This window comes from Ambystoma mexicanum, chromosome 10 (genome assembly GCF_040938575.1).
Source record: "Ambystoma mexicanum isolate Mex_15411 chromosome 10, UKY_AmexF1_1, whole genome shotgun sequence".
Lineage (NCBI taxonomy): Eukaryota > Metazoa > Chordata > Amphibia > Caudata > Ambystomatidae > Ambystoma > Ambystoma mexicanum.
This window is the reverse complement of record NC_090932.1, coordinates 722,869,185-722,887,436: the sequence shown is the minus strand read 5'-3', so window position 1 is coordinate 722,887,436 and position 18,252 is coordinate 722,869,185. Positions and strand designations below refer to the sequence as shown.

Here is an 18,252-nt window from a genome sequence, read left to right as displayed (position 1 = left end):
GGGAAGAATGAGATGGGCATAGAGTAAGGATGTTTGGGTGGGTTGGAGTATAGTCCGCTGAGTCAATGTAGTTTGGGGGTTGAGAAGGTGAGTAAAGGTGGTTGAGGGTAGAAGAGGTAAGTGGAACAAAATTACTTCTGCTTTGCTTGTGTACAATGATAAGTAGAGGCTAAACCACCAATTCAGCCACCACACCTCTACAAACCAACAGTGATCCCTTTCATAAAGATAAATCAGGTACAGCCTAGAGATATACCTTCATTGCCTTTTGTGGTGACAAGGGCCAAGGGAAGGCTACATTCTCAGAAGGGTTGTGAATGTGACCCAGCAGCAACCCAAATAGCAAAAAAACACAGTTCCAAAATAAAAGAATGTCCAATCAAAATCCTGTAAACATGTGTATATACTTCACCAAACAAATCAGTTCTACAAATAACGATTAGAAACACCATAAAAAAACAGTATTAAAAACACTGGGGCCCATCCCTGAAAAGGAAGCCAAAGACATACTGAACAAGATTGTAGATGCACTCTAGATACTTTGTTCAGGGGAAAGAAAGCAAGCAATGCCACAATGGTTCAGAAAGGCTATGTTTTTTAAGAAAAAGGTGCAATCACGGTGACTTATTAGACTCCAAGATCTCAACAGTGGACCAGGAGGACAGGGCTTCTCAAATGTACCTTATTCCAATGTTTGTTGGTTCTACAACAACAAACCAGGCTTCAAACTGTCCTGTGGTGCGGTCTGTACCAGGTTCTGGTGTGGTGAATCTTGCTGGGTCAAGTTGTGTGCTGTTTGGTTGAAGCAGGAGCTCGGTGTGGGTTGAGTGCAACATTTGGGTTGTGCATTTCGGATGGCTTACCAGGGTTGTTTTGTGTTTCATGTTAATTTGAACTTTGGTAATCACTGTTTCGGGGTCGATGAGTGACGTGATGATCCAGCGGTTCAAGTCAAGGTTTATCAGTTCCATGCAGTGACCTTGCTAATCTGATGCATGGCTGGAAGGGGCGACGGTTTGAGTTTTTCATCCCCAGCAAAACGGGTTATTTGAGCAGAACTGGCGACATCATTTTCGTGGCTCAATGCAGCACTGAGCCAATACGACTAATGCAAAATAGAGGTGGTTTGAAATTTGATCGAGTGCCAACACCAGAATCAGTGGTTGCCTCTGGTTCAGGTGTGGTGAGCATGGTTTGAAAGCAGTTCGACCGGTTCAAGAGGGGTAGAACAGGAATCTTGGTTGATCTGGTTCTCCAGTTGCTCTGAGACCCACTGCAGAGGCGCTTAGACAGGGAGAGTCATTTTAGGTTCTGCTCTTTCAGCCTAGGTTTGGTGAAGAGTGGCATGTCTGGTTCCTCGTCATGAGTTACTGTCAATCTGTTCTGGGAGTGCGTAGGGGGCAGAGCTTGCCTCTGTCTTGGGACACTTCTTCTGCACCTAAAGAGCTTTGGAATAATCAAACTCTTCCAAAAGAGGCCCAACTGAATTCTTCCTTATGTCCTTCATGGTCCCAAAGTGAATCAACAAATTCATGGGAGACTCCCTCTTTTATAGGTAAAGGGCATTAGGGGATTGGTGAAAAGCAAGCATTCTTTAAGGAGTCCAATCCCCATCCTTGAGACAAGTGTCCCTTGCCTTCTGAGGTCATACACGGTGCGCCATATTCCACAGGAAGGGGAGGTGATAGGATTGTGAAACAAACCCACAGAAATTAAGATGGAGGAACCCCTCACCCAAATGACCTGTATTTCTTTGCTGTCCTACCTCTGCCTCTTTCTCAGTCTTGTCCATGCTTCCCTTTGTCTTGGCTGGGTGCCAAGAGGGTATGTTCTTCCTTCCTAGAGAGTCAAGGGAGGTAGGCAACCTGCCCTATGTTCTCAATTATTGGACTTTAGACAGAGAATCCACACAGCCTTCCAGAGCTTACTGAGCTTACAAGGTTAATACTGGTATGCCATGAATCAGATTTGTCTTTAATAAGTATGCGAACCATCATCCACCAGACCCAGCTCATGTATTGCTTATGTTTATAGATAGAACTGCCACTAGGATGAGCGTTCATCATAATTATGTAGTTTTAGCACAAAGGTGCATATCTTCAATGCAGCTCCTGCATTGCAGTGACTGCAGTCACAGCAGCTGTCAGACTGGGCATCTGTGACCTTTGAACTTGCTCTATGCCGCTGGAGAGCATGTGCTGCAGATCAGGAGGCTTATGCAATAGAGTACATGTATCACAATGCTTTTGGCATGAGGTTGGTGAAAAGGGGTCCAAGCAGGCCACCCCTGCTCAGACAGAAATACCCACATGATTTTATTAATTAATTCAGATAAAAAAACAAGGCTTTTAGCAATCCTGCACCGTAGGGTACGGTGTGTTGGGGTAGAGTAGGGTGAGTTTGGGTGGCTGGGATTAGAGTGGGATGGAGGTAAGTATAGAGAAAGGGTGTCAGTGAAAGGTGTGTGTAAAGTGATGTGTGGGTGGGGGTAGAGACTGGTAGAGGTAGTGCAAGCTTGGTGAAGAGTTAAGTTGAGACTTCAAGGGTTAGAATGGGTGGAGTAGGGTGGGGTAGAGTAGAGTTCAGTGGAGATGGGCATTTAGTGGTGTGAGGGGGCAAAGTATAGAAAGTTGTGGTAGAGTGGGTTTGGTTAATGTGGGTGGGTATAGTGGGATGAGATGGGGTGAGTGGGTGTAGAGTGGCATGGGAGTGAGGGTAGAGTGGGTGAGGCAAGTCTAGATTAGTATGAGGAGGGGTACAGTCGGTGGTGGTACCGTTGGGTGTAGAGTGAGGCATGGGTAGCGTGGTAGAAGTACAGCAGATGGGTTGGGTGCGGTGGGATACAATATTTTGGTGAGGGGTGAGTTGATATGGGGTAGAGTATGATGGAGTTCATTGAGATGGTTGGCGGCAGAGTGGCATATGTGATGGTAGAGTGGGGTGGGTGGATGTAGAGTGAAGTGAAGTATGGTGGGGTGAGGATAGAGTGGGGTGAAGGTATGGTATTTGTATGTCTGTGAGGGGGTGGAGTTGGGTGGGAGTATGGTAGAGTGGGGTTGGGACAGGGGTAGAATGGGGTTGGGTACGACTATACTGGGGAGCAGTAGAGTAGAATGGGTTAGAGCAGAGAGCAATAGAGTATGGGTGGGCAAGAGTGTTATAGGGGTACAAAGGGTGCGGTGGGGTAGGGCAGATGGACATAGGATAGGGTCAGTTGGGGATCGATTGGGTTGTTCTGATGTTGAGTGGGTGGTGTATAGTGGGTCAGGTAAAGGAGTGGGCAGGAGTAGCATAGTCAGTGTTCGAGAGTGTTTAGGGTAGATGTAGTAGTGTGGTATCTAGTGTACAGCAGTGGGATGGGGTACTGGGGTAGAGTGATGGGGTAGACCATTGGAGTAGAGTAGTGGTTTAGGTATGTTGTGCTGGGATAAAGTGGTGGGCTAGACTAGTCGGGTGGGGTAGAGCGGTTGCGGCAAAGTGTGTGATGGAACAATGAAGTATGGTGGGGCAGAATGAGTATCTAAGTTGAGACTAAGTGGGTGCACTGGGTGTAGAGTGGGGTGGAGTGGCTGAGTTAAAATGGGTACGGTACAGTAGTGGGTTCAGATAGAGTGGTAGGGTGTGTTCTGAGTAGGTTGGGTAAGCGATGGAGACTAATGAGATAGAGGAATGTAATGGGCACTGGGGAGGTTTAGAGTAGCAGTGTTGGGTAGAGTGGTGAAGTGGGGAAGAACAGTAGCATTGGGTAGTGAGGTGGGTTGAGTAGGGTTGAGTTACATTATTGGATTAGGGTATAGAAGTGGTGTGGGAAGTGGGGTGGGGTAAAGGGGTGGGGTGGAGTTGTGGTTTGAGGTAGAGTAGTGGTGGTAGAAGAGTGAATATGTTAATTTGGGTGGAAGTGGGTAGAGCGGATGCAGTAGAATGGAGTGGAATAGGAGAGAGTGGATTATGGTTGGGTAGAGTCATTCTCATGAACTCAATGTCCTGCCAGGGTTCAACCCCCAAATATTTGGGGCAGAAAGACACCTTTGGTCTATTATCCTGCGCACCTCTGTGAGACTCCTGCTATTCTAAGATGGCCACCAGTGTTCAAAATGAAAATGGCACCAAGATGGCCACTGAATTAGCCACAATGTCCAGCACCAAGGAGCAATACAGTGTTTCCAGGACCCAGGGCTATAAAAACCCCATCCTTGGTCACGCCCGTGCCAGCCCTGCTGTGACAAGACCACACAGACCAAGAAGAATACAAACCCACCACTACATACTCAACCTGAGAAGATGGAGTAATGAGGCTCAAGCCTCGGTATCCAAAAACCACCATTGATGGATGCAACACAGCCATATCCTGAACAATAAGCTCCTGAATGCATAGTGCGCCCCAACGACAGAGCGCAACCAAGCAGGATCACTAGAGTAGCCTGCAAATATAACTCGGCAACAAGGGAACTTTGAATTAGCTTGTGAGCATAATGCAGCTATTAGAAAGCTTTAAATGCCTGTGAACGTAACGTGGCAAGCCATACAGAAATAATGAAATTACCTTCAACAGAGCCTCAAATGTTGCACCGCCATGCTGCTTCATTTTTCTGTTTAATCAAGCGTCCTGTGAGAAGAAGGAAACACAAATCAGTTAAACCTTTGAAGTTCATAATACATTCAAAGTTATTCTATTTGAGTTAAAGAGATATTAATGGACATTGGGAGGTACATTCAACACAGAGCTTCCTGCAAATTTATGAGATCGTAGCAGGTCTGGGTCTCTACCCAATGAAGGAACTGGAGAAATTACTGCATAAAGAATACAGCTGTTCTACCGGTGAAACTCTCCTTGTGAATGTAGTTACTGTCATTGGCATCTGGAATAGTGGTAGTGAAGGGGGGCTAGATATAGGTTGCAGATAGTTCTACACAGTAAAACCAACCCACTCTGTCTCCCACAGGGAATCACATGTTGGTGTCATTGCATAATCAGTATATCAAGTAGAAGCTACCCCTAGAACACCACCACAAACAACCACACTTTCTCCTTTGCTGTAAGTGTGTGCAAGTACCTCAGAGCACTGCACGTGCATGCTCTACGAAGAGGTGTGGGTATAGTCATCCCATTGCAAACAGAGTTACCGTCCGTCCCCGCAAAACACCAGGTAAGCGTTACAGAATGCAAAGCCCACGGTTTTGTCTTGCCTGGACGAGATGGAGACCTCAGAGGTAGGTCAATTGACTGCCATTCTAGGTGAGCTCAGGGCCAAGGTGCACAGGGCTTGTTCTGAAACAAATGCCCTCTGCTGGGTGACAGTGGTTAATAGAGACAAAATAGAGGAGCTGGCCAGATGTTTGACGCAAACACAAGCAGGACACGTCCCACTACCAGTCCCAGCAGTCCTTAACCTTCCTGCACCAGCCGCTATGTAAGTGGTTGCACCAATATCAGTTCCAGTAGCCCACTAGCCCCACCCGAACGCTTCTCCGGAGATCCACAGAAATATGCCATTTTTATGAATCAATGTAAATTACATTTCCTCAGTAGAGATGGGTCCTTTCCAAATCATCAAATTAAGGTTGCGTTTGTATTATCACATCTAGGGGGCCATGCAGCAAATTGCTCCATACTGCTTGTGGAAAGAGATGTCCCTATTCTCTGTGATTTCAAGGGGAGAGCTTGAGAAATGATTTGCCAGAAAAGCACAAGTACAGACCTTGGACAATGAACTACTCTCCTTACAAAGGGGGTTGCAGGACTTCTTGGCATACATTACCACCTTTAACAGGTTCATTGCGGTAACAAACTGGCCACAAGAAAAAAGGAATGTCCGTGTTCTATAGAGGACTTTGTGGAGTATTAAAGGAGGTATTGGGCCAAATAGTAAATCCAGATATCTCCTACCACTCACACTGGTTCTTTTGGATCGAGTCAGAGGAGCAGTTATATACACCAAATTATACCTGCTGGTTCCTACCATCTTGTATGTATTAAAGAAGCAGATGAATGGAAGATGGCCTTCTGCACCAAATATGGCCTCTTTGAATATCAAGTAATGCCATTCGGCTTATGCAATTCCTCAGAAGCGTTGTAGTATTTTATGAATTATGTCCTGCGTGAATTACTGGACAAATGCGCTATCGTTAACATTGATGACATCTTAGTGTGTTCAATAATACTGACAGACCATGCTACACATTTCAAGGTGGTGTTAGAACAACTCCGACAATATCGCCTTTTTGCAAAAGCTGAGAAATGCTCCTTCCACTTAACGGAAGTCGAGTGCGTAGGGTTCATTTTATCCCCACAAAACATATGCATGTACAACCGAAGGGTAGAAGCAATACTACAATGACCTTCTCCTACATCCTTGAAAACAGTTCAGAGTTTTATTGGATTAGAAAACTTCTATAGATGCTTCATTCACAAATTCTCAGTCATCGTTCAACCCATTACCTCGTTGTTACCAAGTCCACTGGACTACCGAGGCAGAACAAGCCTTGCAAAATCCGAAAAATAGATTTAAACAGCGCCAATCTTTGAACATCCTAACCCAGAAGTCCCATTCATAGTGGAAACAGAAGCATCAAACGTTGCAATGGGTGCTGTCCTATCTCAACCAGACCCAGGGTACGGGCGATTACATGCCATTGCTTTCTGGTCAAAATAATTCACACGATCAGAAAATAATTATGTAACTATGGGTAAAGAACTCATGGCAATAAAAGTGGCATTCAAGTAGTGTCGGTACTTCCTGCTAAGAGCCAAACATTAATTCAGTCTTTACTGATCACGAAAACCTTCAGTACCTAAAGTCTGTGCAGGGAAAATCAGCTCAACAGTTACTTTGGGTGCTTTTTCTTTGCCGAGTACAATTTTGTTATCTCATACAGACCAGGAGCCCAGAATGGAAAAGCGGATGCCTTGTCAAGATTAGGGTGTGAGAAAGATGAAGAAGACCAAGCTTTTGAATTCCCAGAACCCACTGCCATTATTCCACCTCAGAAAGTGGTTGGAACTCTCGATACAACCATTGAGCTTACACAATTGCAGGAAGAAGTGAAAGCTGGCTTAATTCCTGACATACTATAAGCTTGGGTTGAAGAACACGCAGAGCAGCAAAACAGAAAGGGCTCACCATACCATCTAGGACATCTGTTTATTCCAACTATGGCAGCTCATGGCGGATTAATGCAAAGTTAGCATGAAACATCGTTAGAAGACCATGTGGCATTTGTTCTCAGCAAAAGACATCGCAAAAGAAACCCCAAAGCCTATTACAACCCAGACCCTCACATTTCCGAAGTCTGTAAGAAGTCAAACTACCAACTGCACCTCCTCAGAGGTATTCTTCCTTTCCTCTCCTTCCCCCAGAAGCTCACTGTCCATAGAGCTTTGGTTCTCTCTAGGCTTGACTACTGTAACAGCCTCTATTTAAATCTGCACGCCTCCAGACTCCGTCCTCTGCAACTCATCCAGAACAGGACTGCGAGACTTGTCCTTGGCCTGAAGCCCAGGGATCGTATCTCTCCAGCACTGAAATCTCTCCATTGGCTCCCAGTGGCTGCAAGGATCAAGTTCAAGACTTTGCATTGTCCACAAGGCCTTCTGGGGCAAGGGACCAAAATATCTTCAGCTTTCTCCTCTGAAGTCTCTTCCTACTCAAGCTGTTCGCTCCTACACCTCCAACTACTTGAGGATCAGTCGCTTTTCCAAGCAACGAGTTGAGGGCAGATCTCTCTCTATGGCTGGCACCTCCCTCTGGAACAGCCTCCCTGCCTCTCTGAAACGTGAGTAGAACCATCTCCGGTTTCAGAAGCAGCTCAAGACTTTCCTCTTTGCTTCTCCCTTCTCTCCTCCTGTACCCTGCTGATCTCCTATCTGATACTGCACTGGTTACCTGGCTACCCTGTGAACCACGGGCCCAGGTCCCTGCCCTCCCAGTTGCACACCTGTACTGCCTTCTGGCAACCCTGCACTTGGGGCTGTATCTGCAACCATAGAGCCCTACCTGCACCTATCTAACACCTGTTGTCTGCACTTAACCCCTTCCCTCTCCCATGCACTTGCATGATCTCAATGTCACTTGGCCTAGTAAGATCACTGTCTTGTCCCCCCTTGTTCCCCTCCCCTGCCTCGTCGCGCCTTGAAACACTTGTGTATAGGCACGTTATTAATGTCATATCATATTGTTTTGGGAGATCCAACTCTGAAGTTCCAAGAGGAAAAACCCTTGTCTCTCAAGGGGGCTACTTTCGATACCACCCCTCACGGTTACCATGCTGCCCTTGGCTGAAGAGCAGACAATAAGAATGAGGCATAAACAGAGTGGAATATTCCAGTTAGAAGCGGAAAATAACCATCTTCCCTCCTTGCCGTCGTTCCCACTGCCCCTCATCACTGCACCTGCAGAGTGCTCCGACTCTAGCCCGTCCTTCGGCGGACAATACAATAACTATTCTCCCCAGCTCGGTCATCTGACGTAAATGTGACCTTGTCTCTGCAGCAGAAATACATGTTTGCTAGCTAAGCCCAGGAAAACATAGGCTTTCATTACTCTTTTCTTGCGGTAAATGGAAGTGAATATCCAAGATGGCTGCGCATCAGCGCCATGTTTTCTGGCTCATTTTGCTCACGCACTACACATATCATATCATATAATATCATAAGCAAGTAATAACCTATGGAAGCCTTTGTCTCCTTGGCTCCTATTTTGGAAGATTTGGGGCTTTTCTTTGAACCTAAAAGTGTCCAAAAAAAGACTTAACTGAAGCAGAAGATCATCGCCTACTGTCTGGAGACAGTTTCACAGTACCGTTCAGACGATGAAAAGTAAAGGAAATAAAATGCAAAGGCACTGCACTTCCTGTGATGTCAGATCATGTTATGTTACCTTATGTTGTGTGTATTCACATTATATACTGTACATCTAAAAATCCCCACTTTTACCAGAGAGAATTGTTTAAAACGCAAACGTGGTTGCATCATTTCAAAATACAGCAATGTTTGCTCTTGCAGCTGGATTTTTGGCGCCCGGATTCCGCTCACCACATTGTTCCCGAGATGGACGTGGATTTCCGAGTCAGCGCTGGGCAGCATGCAACGGTTCAGGATCTGCTGGAACAGAAAAACATGCAGTATAAGTAAATATGTGTTTCTTTTTTTACACGGTTTGAAGAGTAATGGATAAACGAAGATTGCTTGTCGTTAGTCAGTTACCAAAGACATACTTTAAGTTCACGTTGTAGCTCAATTTAAGTCACGATACTGCTGAAAAATTTGATATATAGTTAAGCCTGGTACAGGCTCTCTCCAGCCTTTCGCTGATATTATGTAGGTTTTAGAGAAGCCAATAATATTACCTTGTTGGATCTTTATTGCCCCCAAGTCCCTCTTCCCTGTCCGAGACCTAAGTTCTTTGAGTTGCTCCAACCTCAAAATAGGCATGTCACATTGCTTGCTCCCTGAATTTTAATTGTTGCTATATGATGGCACTGAAAGCGCTGCCTACAAGCCGAGGCTATTGCACTGCAAAGTGAATTCCGGAGTGGAATGCCGAGGGAAACGTGCCTACGGGTGTTATTTGGTTACTTACCCGCCCAATGGGCACCCATGGCAATGCTAGAACATATTGCCATTCCCAGCCTCCACCTGCCCCTCACCCGCATAAAACATATTCACCGGGATCTCTTTGAGCCTAGTTCTGTGCTTTCTGAGCAGTCTTCTGAACGGTAATGGCTCAACTGCAGTTATAACCCAGCTACACTAGCTCCAAGTGTAAATAAAAGTGCTCAACCAACTGTGCAGTCAGTTGCTTGATTTATAATCAGTATGTGCGCCCTTGCATCTTTTCCTTTTACCATTTCATCAAAGTCCTGTTCAACACGGAACATCCCCTGAGTCAGGGGAGTTGCTAGGTCTGAAAAAGACCCGGGGCTACGCTGATGTCGGAACTGTTGGGACTGGGGGCTAGCTAGTCTTTTGGCTGTAGCTCCTGAGATTCTATCCGGGGCTACAACCAAAAGATCAGGGGCTATAACCCCCTGAGCCCCCCTCTAACAACGCCCCTGCCCTGAGTTAGGTTGTGGGGCCCTCCAAAATCCTGAAAGGAAGCATAAAATAGGGAAGGGTTTATTGGGGATTGCAATGTCTACCAAATGAACAGATGTAAGAGATTGTACACACTTAGATGACTCCCTTAACCCCTCCAGTACCATATCCAAAGAATCTTATCAATCTCCCTTTTTGGTGGGCTAGGCGGGCATAAATACTGTGCCGCGGAATGGTTGTTTGTTACTAAATGACTTCTGCCCTTCAGGAGTACAAAGATGATTAATGGCCAAACTGCCTATTCAATCCTTACACTTCTACAAAACAAGAGTGATCGCAATTCTAAAGGTGAAACAAGCACTGTTAAGAGGTATACCTCCGTATGCCTTTTGTGGTAACGTGGGGGGCCGAGGGCAGGCTATACTCTCAAGACGGGAGTGAATATGAAACAGTAGCAACCCAAAATGCAACGTACACAGACAAAATAAAGGAATGCCCAATCACGGCTCTATAACAATATATATACTTTAAACGCACAATATAGAATAATAACTAAATTGAAAAATTCTACAAAAAAAAACACCCTAGCGGAAAGAACACAACATATGCAAATATAGAAAGATCCAGTAGCCTGGGTGATGACACAGAGGTGAAAGTCAATGAAAAACCACAATGCTCGTAAACTGACTTGTCTTTGCAAGCAAAGAGGATCAAAAGTGACCTATCCTGTCCAGGGCCCAGTGTTGGGCTAGGGGGTGGGGGGATAGTGGTCAATAATGCCTTCTCATTTTGCACTTGAGGGACCAGATGGTTCGATTGTGTCCAACAGTGCTTGCAAAACAGTTTGCCAATGTCAGGATCCTGGGGAATCTGGCTCTCAGGTTCCTGTGAGTCCCATTCCAGGGGTCCAGAGACAATATAGGTCCTTTTTCTCACCCTCCCAAATGTGGCAGAGGTTAGCAAACACCTGCAGGAATTCTTCATTTCCAGTGAGGTTCTGTGTACTGCTGTAGATGACAAAAAGGTTGGTCTTGCTCCAGGAGCAGGTCACCCCTTATGTGTCCTGCAGTGGTTAGCAAGCATGTCTGGGAACATCTGTCTTCACCTAATAACTGGATAACTTTGGAAAGGACTGATCTCCCAGCAGGGTCCAAATTAATTCTTTTTGATGTGTCCACAGGTGTAAAGTAAGCCTGCTCTAAGGGGTCCAATGCCTATCCTTGTGACAAGTGCCTTTTGCCGTCTTGCATCATATCCAAAGTTCTTTTTACTAAACAAAGTCAAAGAGACAGGAAGGAAGAAGTAAAGAGAGAAACAAAGGTGTGCAACCCTTTCCTACATGGTATGCACCACCTTGGTGTGAGGCTAGTCCATTTTTTAGGGTTTGCCCTCTGTTTCTTGTTTCTTAAGGTTGCCCCTGTTGGCAGGCTGTTCTGCTGAATAGAGGTGTTGCCAGACCTCGCAAAGTATTAAAGGAGAGGCACAGTCTTTTAGTCTGGACAAGTCCAGACTGTCTGGCCAGAATATACAACATCATTCCACAGCTAGCCTGGGCTCACAGCGTTGACACATCTATGATATAAATGAGATGTAGCTTCATATAGTTACATGAATTACTCCACCACACCCTAAACCAAGGTATGGCTTTAAACGTAAAGATTAAACTTCCACCTGAATAGTAATTCCTCATGACTATGTGCTTTTGGAACAGAGATGCAGATTTTAAATGCAGCTTCTGTGCTGAAGTGACCTGCCTGGCGCAGCAACTGTCAAAAGGGTACCTGTGACCTCTGAGCCTGCTCTGTGTCACTGGGGAGCGGGCACTAAAGATCAGGAGACTGATGCAGCAGGGCACATCTGTCATTATGCTTTTGGCATGACGTTTATGGAGGGTATTTGATTAGCAGATCACCCTTTCTGAGATTTAATTAACTGCAGCATTTCATTAATTAATACAAATCAGAAAAGCAAGGAATTCTACACCCTTACCACATGACAATTCCTCATAGTAGCATTAGGGGTTATGAAGATAACTGGCAAGCAATATATCCCTCATCCTTCTTCTTCATCCCAGTACTTACATATCGTAAACATACAAAGGACTACATAAATCTGACCACATCCATAACAGCCCAAAACAAGGGCCACCCACACCCAGTGATTACTTTTATTATACAGTCGAGAAAACATCAAGATGGATAGGCAGGCTGGAGAAGAGCATGGGAAAATGCCTCGTCTCCTCATCGCGTGGCCAATATGATGCCGACTGTGGTGCAGCATAAATGTGGATGGAGAAGCCCAAGTGGCCACCATGTTGATGTCTTTCAGATTGGCACCCCATTCTATTGGCCCACATTACTGCCATTCCATTTGTCGTGAGGCCCTTGAGTGCTGAGAATAATCCAGTGGGGTTGCTTCTTTTAGCCCCCTGCTGATGGAAAGGTAAAAGTCAGCCACCCAATAAGTCAGAAAAAGGTTATCTGATGACCAAAAAGGTGCAGTCCTTTTTTCTACGAAGGAATGACAATGTCCTGTGAGAAATTAATCATGCAGGCACATACTACCCAGGAAAAAGGGAGCCATCTGAAAATAGGAGACCAAGGTCGTTAGTAACTCTATTTACTCAATCCTCCTGGCAGTGGCGATTGTTTCTAGGAACACTGCCTTAAGGGTGAGTAATTTAAGGTTGGTGGTTTCCAGAGGTTAAGGACCAGCAACAGATCCCAGGGAGGCACGAGTGATCTTACACATAACCTAGGAAATGGCAAACGTTTCAACACTCTAGCCACCAGGGCCGCATTCTGCAGATTCTCAACACTGGGCTGTCTTACTGCTTTCATAGCTGCCCTCTAACCACTCAGGATAGAGCGAGCAACAGGAAAATCCACCCTGGCCAGCAGGAACTGGAAAACATTAGGTACGCCACAATCTAAAGGGAGGACCCCACTGCACCGGCTAAACACAGCTAAGTTTGCCCAGTGTCTGTTATGAGACCACCTAGTGGACTGCCAATAACCGTACTGGATAGAAGTGTGGACTACCCCTGGGCATTCCTGCAAATTTAAATCTGCCCTCTCAAGGACCATGCTGCCCAATGCCAATTTGTGCTACGCAGGCAGGTACTGGGAGGCCCTACAGGGGAGGGAACCCTCGGGAAGACAATGGGAGGATCCCTGAGTAAGATGACTAGGAGGGGTATCCATGTCCTCCTTGGCCACTGTGACATTATCAGCTTAACCCAGCATGCAGGTTCTTTGATTTTTCTACAAAACTCTAAGTATTAGGGAACTTAAGGAGAAGGGATACAGGAACTTGTTGGGCCTAGGCTTCAATCTCTCTGTTTGCTCAGTGGATGCACCCAATTTTGATAGAGAGGGATTACCACTTTTACTATTTGCTGATGATGCAGCTATAATTTCAAGAAGCTTTCATAATATTCTCAATTATTTGTGAAGAAAAGGTCCTCAACATTAACAATAATAACATGAAAATGATGCTGTGTCATAGGAGAAAATCGAAGGACAACTTCATGTATCTGGGTGTGCGGTTTAGCTGCATGGGCTTTTGGGGACATGAAATCGAAAAAAGCACGATTGTGTTAAATTGTCGGGTGGGGGTTACCCTAACCTTTTTCCAATGGTATGGGGACATGCCATACCTCCAAGCCGGGAGGTCTATAGGGCCTGGCAACTTCAGCAGTGCTATATGGAGCTATTATTTGGGGATTGTGGAAAATCAAGCCACATATCATTTAGGAAAAGGTGTTTTTTAAAAAAAAAAACCTACTTTAATCACTGAACTGCACTTAGAATCTACTTTTGTACGTGGAGCTTGGATACACAGGTATACAGTATATAGCAAAACTAAAACCAGTGATGCTATGATATGGTATGATCGTTTATTTATATAGCGCCTATACACAATGTGTTTCAAAGAGCTTCAAGGCCAGGGACGGAACAAGGGAAAATACAATGACATTCTTACAGGCCATGAACAGTAAGGATGTGTAATTAACTATCATACTCAGCCTGACGATATTTCAGATGGTACAAGAGCTAAGACATGGATAAGGACGGGAGGGGGAGAGTGGGAAGGAAATGGAAACAGACAGGCGACTACCGTACTAGGCCTGAAAACATTTCTGGTAGAGCCGGAGAAAAACAAAAGGTGAAGGAGAGGGGTGCAGAAAGGGAGGGGAGGAACAAAACAAGCGACTATCATACTGGGCCTGATGACATTTCAGATAGTGCTGGAGGGGGGGGACAAGTAAGGGGCGGGTGGAGGAGACAGGAAAGGTTGCTATAATACTAGGTCCAGGGACAATTCTGATAGAGTAAGGGAGAGGAGGAGAGAACAGAGAGTAAGCAGTCAAAAAGAGTGGAGAAGCAAGACGGGCGAGCGAATACAATTGCAGAAGTCAGTAGTAACACGTAATGTTGCAAGCCAGGATATATGATGAAGATGGGAACAGCATGATTCAGGGCCACCCTGTATACAAGATGCAAAGGAAGTCCAGCATGAGAGTTGAGAAAGGGTGACGCACCGTGAATCAATGAAGTCCATAAAAGTCAAATCCAGCATTGGCCACAAGACGGTGATGGCGAAACCAGAATGTATCAGGACAGACTCCTGCAGAAGTAGGCTGGAGGGGCGGAGGGGGCTTTGCACCCAGGCTTCACCTCAGTTGGTTGCATGTAAAAGAGCTAGGCTAGGGGTGTTACATGCTGCAAAATGCTCTGCATGGCCCTGGGGCAGACATGTCCATTCTATTTTATGCACAATAGGTTAGCACTACCTATGACATAACCCTGAGGTAACATATACAAAGGGTTTCATACCAGGAATGGGCTATGGAGGACATGCTCTCCAAAGGCTGTAGCCAATCACTGTTGGATGAATATATTCCAATGAAACACACATTTTGATTGGAACCTTACTTATCTTAACTGGACTCTTTCGCATAGATACAATTATATTTGAAGGTGCGCCTGGGTATTTTACCTGAGTTCTGACAAGGTTTTTGCTTTCTTTTTGGTCAATGGCTCTTTGTTTGAATTGTCCATTGAGTTGTTATTCTGTTTCCACTGATATGTTGTTTTGTGTTTCTGATGTCTTAGTATTATTTTTTGAGGATTTGCCTGTCTCATCCATTTACAATTTTCTATTAGAGTAGTCATTAGAGTTGTCTTGTCACATTCTTCATGTCTTGCCAAGTCACACAGTCTATTTTGCCACATTTGTGATGTTTCTGCCTCCAGGTCAAGTCTATTGTGAACTTTAGTTATGACATTTTCAAGAAAGGCCAATTTTTTGTGTGTCATGGCAAGTAGAGTTGCCTGATCTTTTACTGTGTCATTTAATGTCCCATATAATTTAGTAAATTTAGCTAGTGATATCGAAAGTGCTGTCGTGATTTTATTCTGTAATCGCATGATTGCTTCAGTGGATAGCTCTGATTTATGAGAAGTAGGTCACACATGAAGACTGAGTCGGGTTCATATTCATCCTCAGGTTGGTCATTTATACATCCCGTTGGCAATGCATTTATTTCATCCGGGTCCATGTCTTCATAACAGTTGGTACTTCGTATTGAATCCAAAGATGTGTGTCTGTTCCCACTGGTTCTTGTTTCTGTTTCTGTTTCTGTTGAGTGAATTAGTGCTAATACCCTAGTGCTAATACCATGCAACTTTGCCCTTGCACTGGTGCAAAGTTTCTGTAATCTGACCCCTGGTAGATTTTGTGCAATGTAGTCGGGGGGCGTGCTCTTCTGTGTTCTGTGTTATTCTAGTCCTGCGCATCAAGTGCTACCGTTAGGTGGTCAGTGTATGGTGTGTTAGAGTGATCGCTTTGTTCATCATGTAAATGAATGAAGTGTGATATGTTTGGAGTATCTTGTGGTGGGTTTGGAAGGTTATTCACATGAGAGTTTGTCTCAATTTCGGGGAACACAGCAGAAGTGTTCTCCTTGCCTGAATGTTTTGTATGTCACTTAAGAGGGGGCGCTGCACTCACCCCATCAACTCTGGCTGACATGTGGCTATGCATACTCAAGTCCTCGTCAAGTCAGCATGTTTTTTGTCATGTTGTCGGACCTTCTATAGACACCTGTGCATGATGTTGTCTGGATACCGGGCCTACCGAAGATCACAGAGGTCGCTTGTCGCCCCACGTCCTAATAAGAAGGCGGAGGTGTTAGGTCTCAAAGAGCCACCGGGAATACTGAGAACACTCTCCAGCACTCCAGAACGCTCCGCTAGGTAGCAGTGTTTTTAAAAGGTAGATACAGTCACTCTGCCTCCACAGCAATGGGCAGAAAAACACACTCTCCAACAAACAAAACATTGCAAGCAGGAAACACCGAAAACACTCCCCAGCACTCTGCAGCGCTCCGCTAGGGAGTAGTGTTTTTAAAAGGTTGATGCAGTCACTCTGCCTCCACAGCAATGGACAGAAAAAACAGACCCTCCAACAAACAAAAAATCTCTAGCAGGGAACACGAGAACACTCCCCAGCACTCTGCAGCACTCCGCTAGAGAGTAGTGTTTTTAAAAGGTAGATGCAGTCACTCTGCCTCCGCAGCAATGGCCAGAAAAAACAGACTCTCCAACAAACAAACAATGTTGAGCAGGGCACACTGAGAATATCTGGTTATTACTTATACTTTCATTACTGATTTATATGTCACCTTTATCAAAGTAGTCTTCTATTTCTTTAGGACCGCCAGGGGCGTTGCTAGGGGGGGTAAGGGGGCTGTAGCCCCTGATCTTTTGGTTGTAGCCCCGGATAGAATCTCAGGAGCTACAGCCAAAAGACTAGCTAGCCCCCAGTCCCAACAGTTCCGACATCAGCTTAGCCCGGGTCTTTTCCAGACCTAGCAACTCCCCTGAGGACCGCTCTATTAAATAATGCACTTGGTTGATGAAATAATATTTTCTGTCCTTTCCAAATTAAACTTGAATTTGACTGATACTATAGCACTGCAGAATCATTCTTGTGGGAATTAAGATTATTCGTGTTTAACAATCGTTATGCATTTGCAATTACTTATATGTCGAACTCTGAGGCATATCACTGAACACCTTTGCCAAAATTTAATTGTTGAATGTATGCTTTCTGTTATTTACAATAAATCTTACATTGTAGCATCATTCACGTATTGACTCGTAATCTGTGCTATGTCTTTTCTTAGCTAAAATACTGACATCCGTTCTCACTTATGGACATACTTCTGTTTGACTGAGGATTTTAACTGCAATGTCTACATGGCATATAGATACATTGCAAAGTAGTTACGAGCAAAAATCAACCAGATCGGTCAACAACATAAAAACATAGGTCGAATCCTCGGTAGGATAGCTCAGGGGCAACGCCCTCATTTTAGAAGCCAGATGATACAGAATTACACAGGTTCGGTTCCCCAGGTCTGCGCTTGGATGTTCTTAGAATTCTCTGGGTATATTAAGCGCATTATAAAGGACCAATTATAATTATAGCAACGAGGAGCCAACAACTTCATGACAGTGACCAGATAGAGGATGATTCAACCATGACACTCGTTTGTTACCTTTCCAAGCTTTAACTGTACAGTTATTGCAAAGCAAAATGTGGTATTGTACCAAAATGTCGCCCTCATTTGTGCGCCCCCGCAGTCACTGCGACTTTGGTGGTGCACAAAATGAGGGCGACATTTACTGCGCCCAAACAGAGCAGGCGTTGTGAGGGTGTACCATGCTTTACTTGGGCGCAGTAACATGAGTCCGGGGATGCGGGTGTAGTCCCTTGCTGACCATTTCCGAAGGCGGGGGACACGTAAGAAAGAAAAAAAGAAAAAAAAGAAAAGCACCCTGTCACGTCAGCTCCAACCCACGTTAGTGGGAGGAGCTCACGCTGCAGGGATCGCCGAGTGCGGGTGACACACGCAAAAGTGTGCCACCCTAAAGTTAAGTGGGGTGGGGGGTTGCCAGGGGTAATGCAGGGCGAGGGATGCAGTCACAATGATCGATATGATCACTGCGCTGAGCCGTAACTGGTGTCTGCGTTTTCTGCCGTCTCAGTTACGGGCGGCGCAGTGATCACATAAATCCCAAAATATTCTTGATTCTCCCTGTTTAAACTCAACTCAAAGCCATTATGCGAAGGACCAACTAGCCTTAGAAACGCCAGACGTTTCCCAATTCACCTCTCTTTCAGAAGAATCCCAAGACTTCACATTCTCA

The 18,252-nt window shown here is 45.2% G+C and overlaps 1 protein-coding gene across 1 annotated transcript in view; it reads left to right on the top strand.

Annotated features, from left to right (window-relative positions):
- Positions 1–18,252, top strand: part of LOC138491675 (mast cell carboxypeptidase A-like) — a 165,198-nt gene that overhangs the window by 26,839 nt on the left and 120,107 nt on the right. Inside the window, exon 3 of the mRNA XM_069618317.1 lies at positions 9,002–9,126. Coding sequence (XP_069474418.1) covers positions 9,002–9,126 — 125 coding nt within the window. The remainder of the gene's footprint in view (positions 1–9,001; positions 9,127–18,252) is intronic.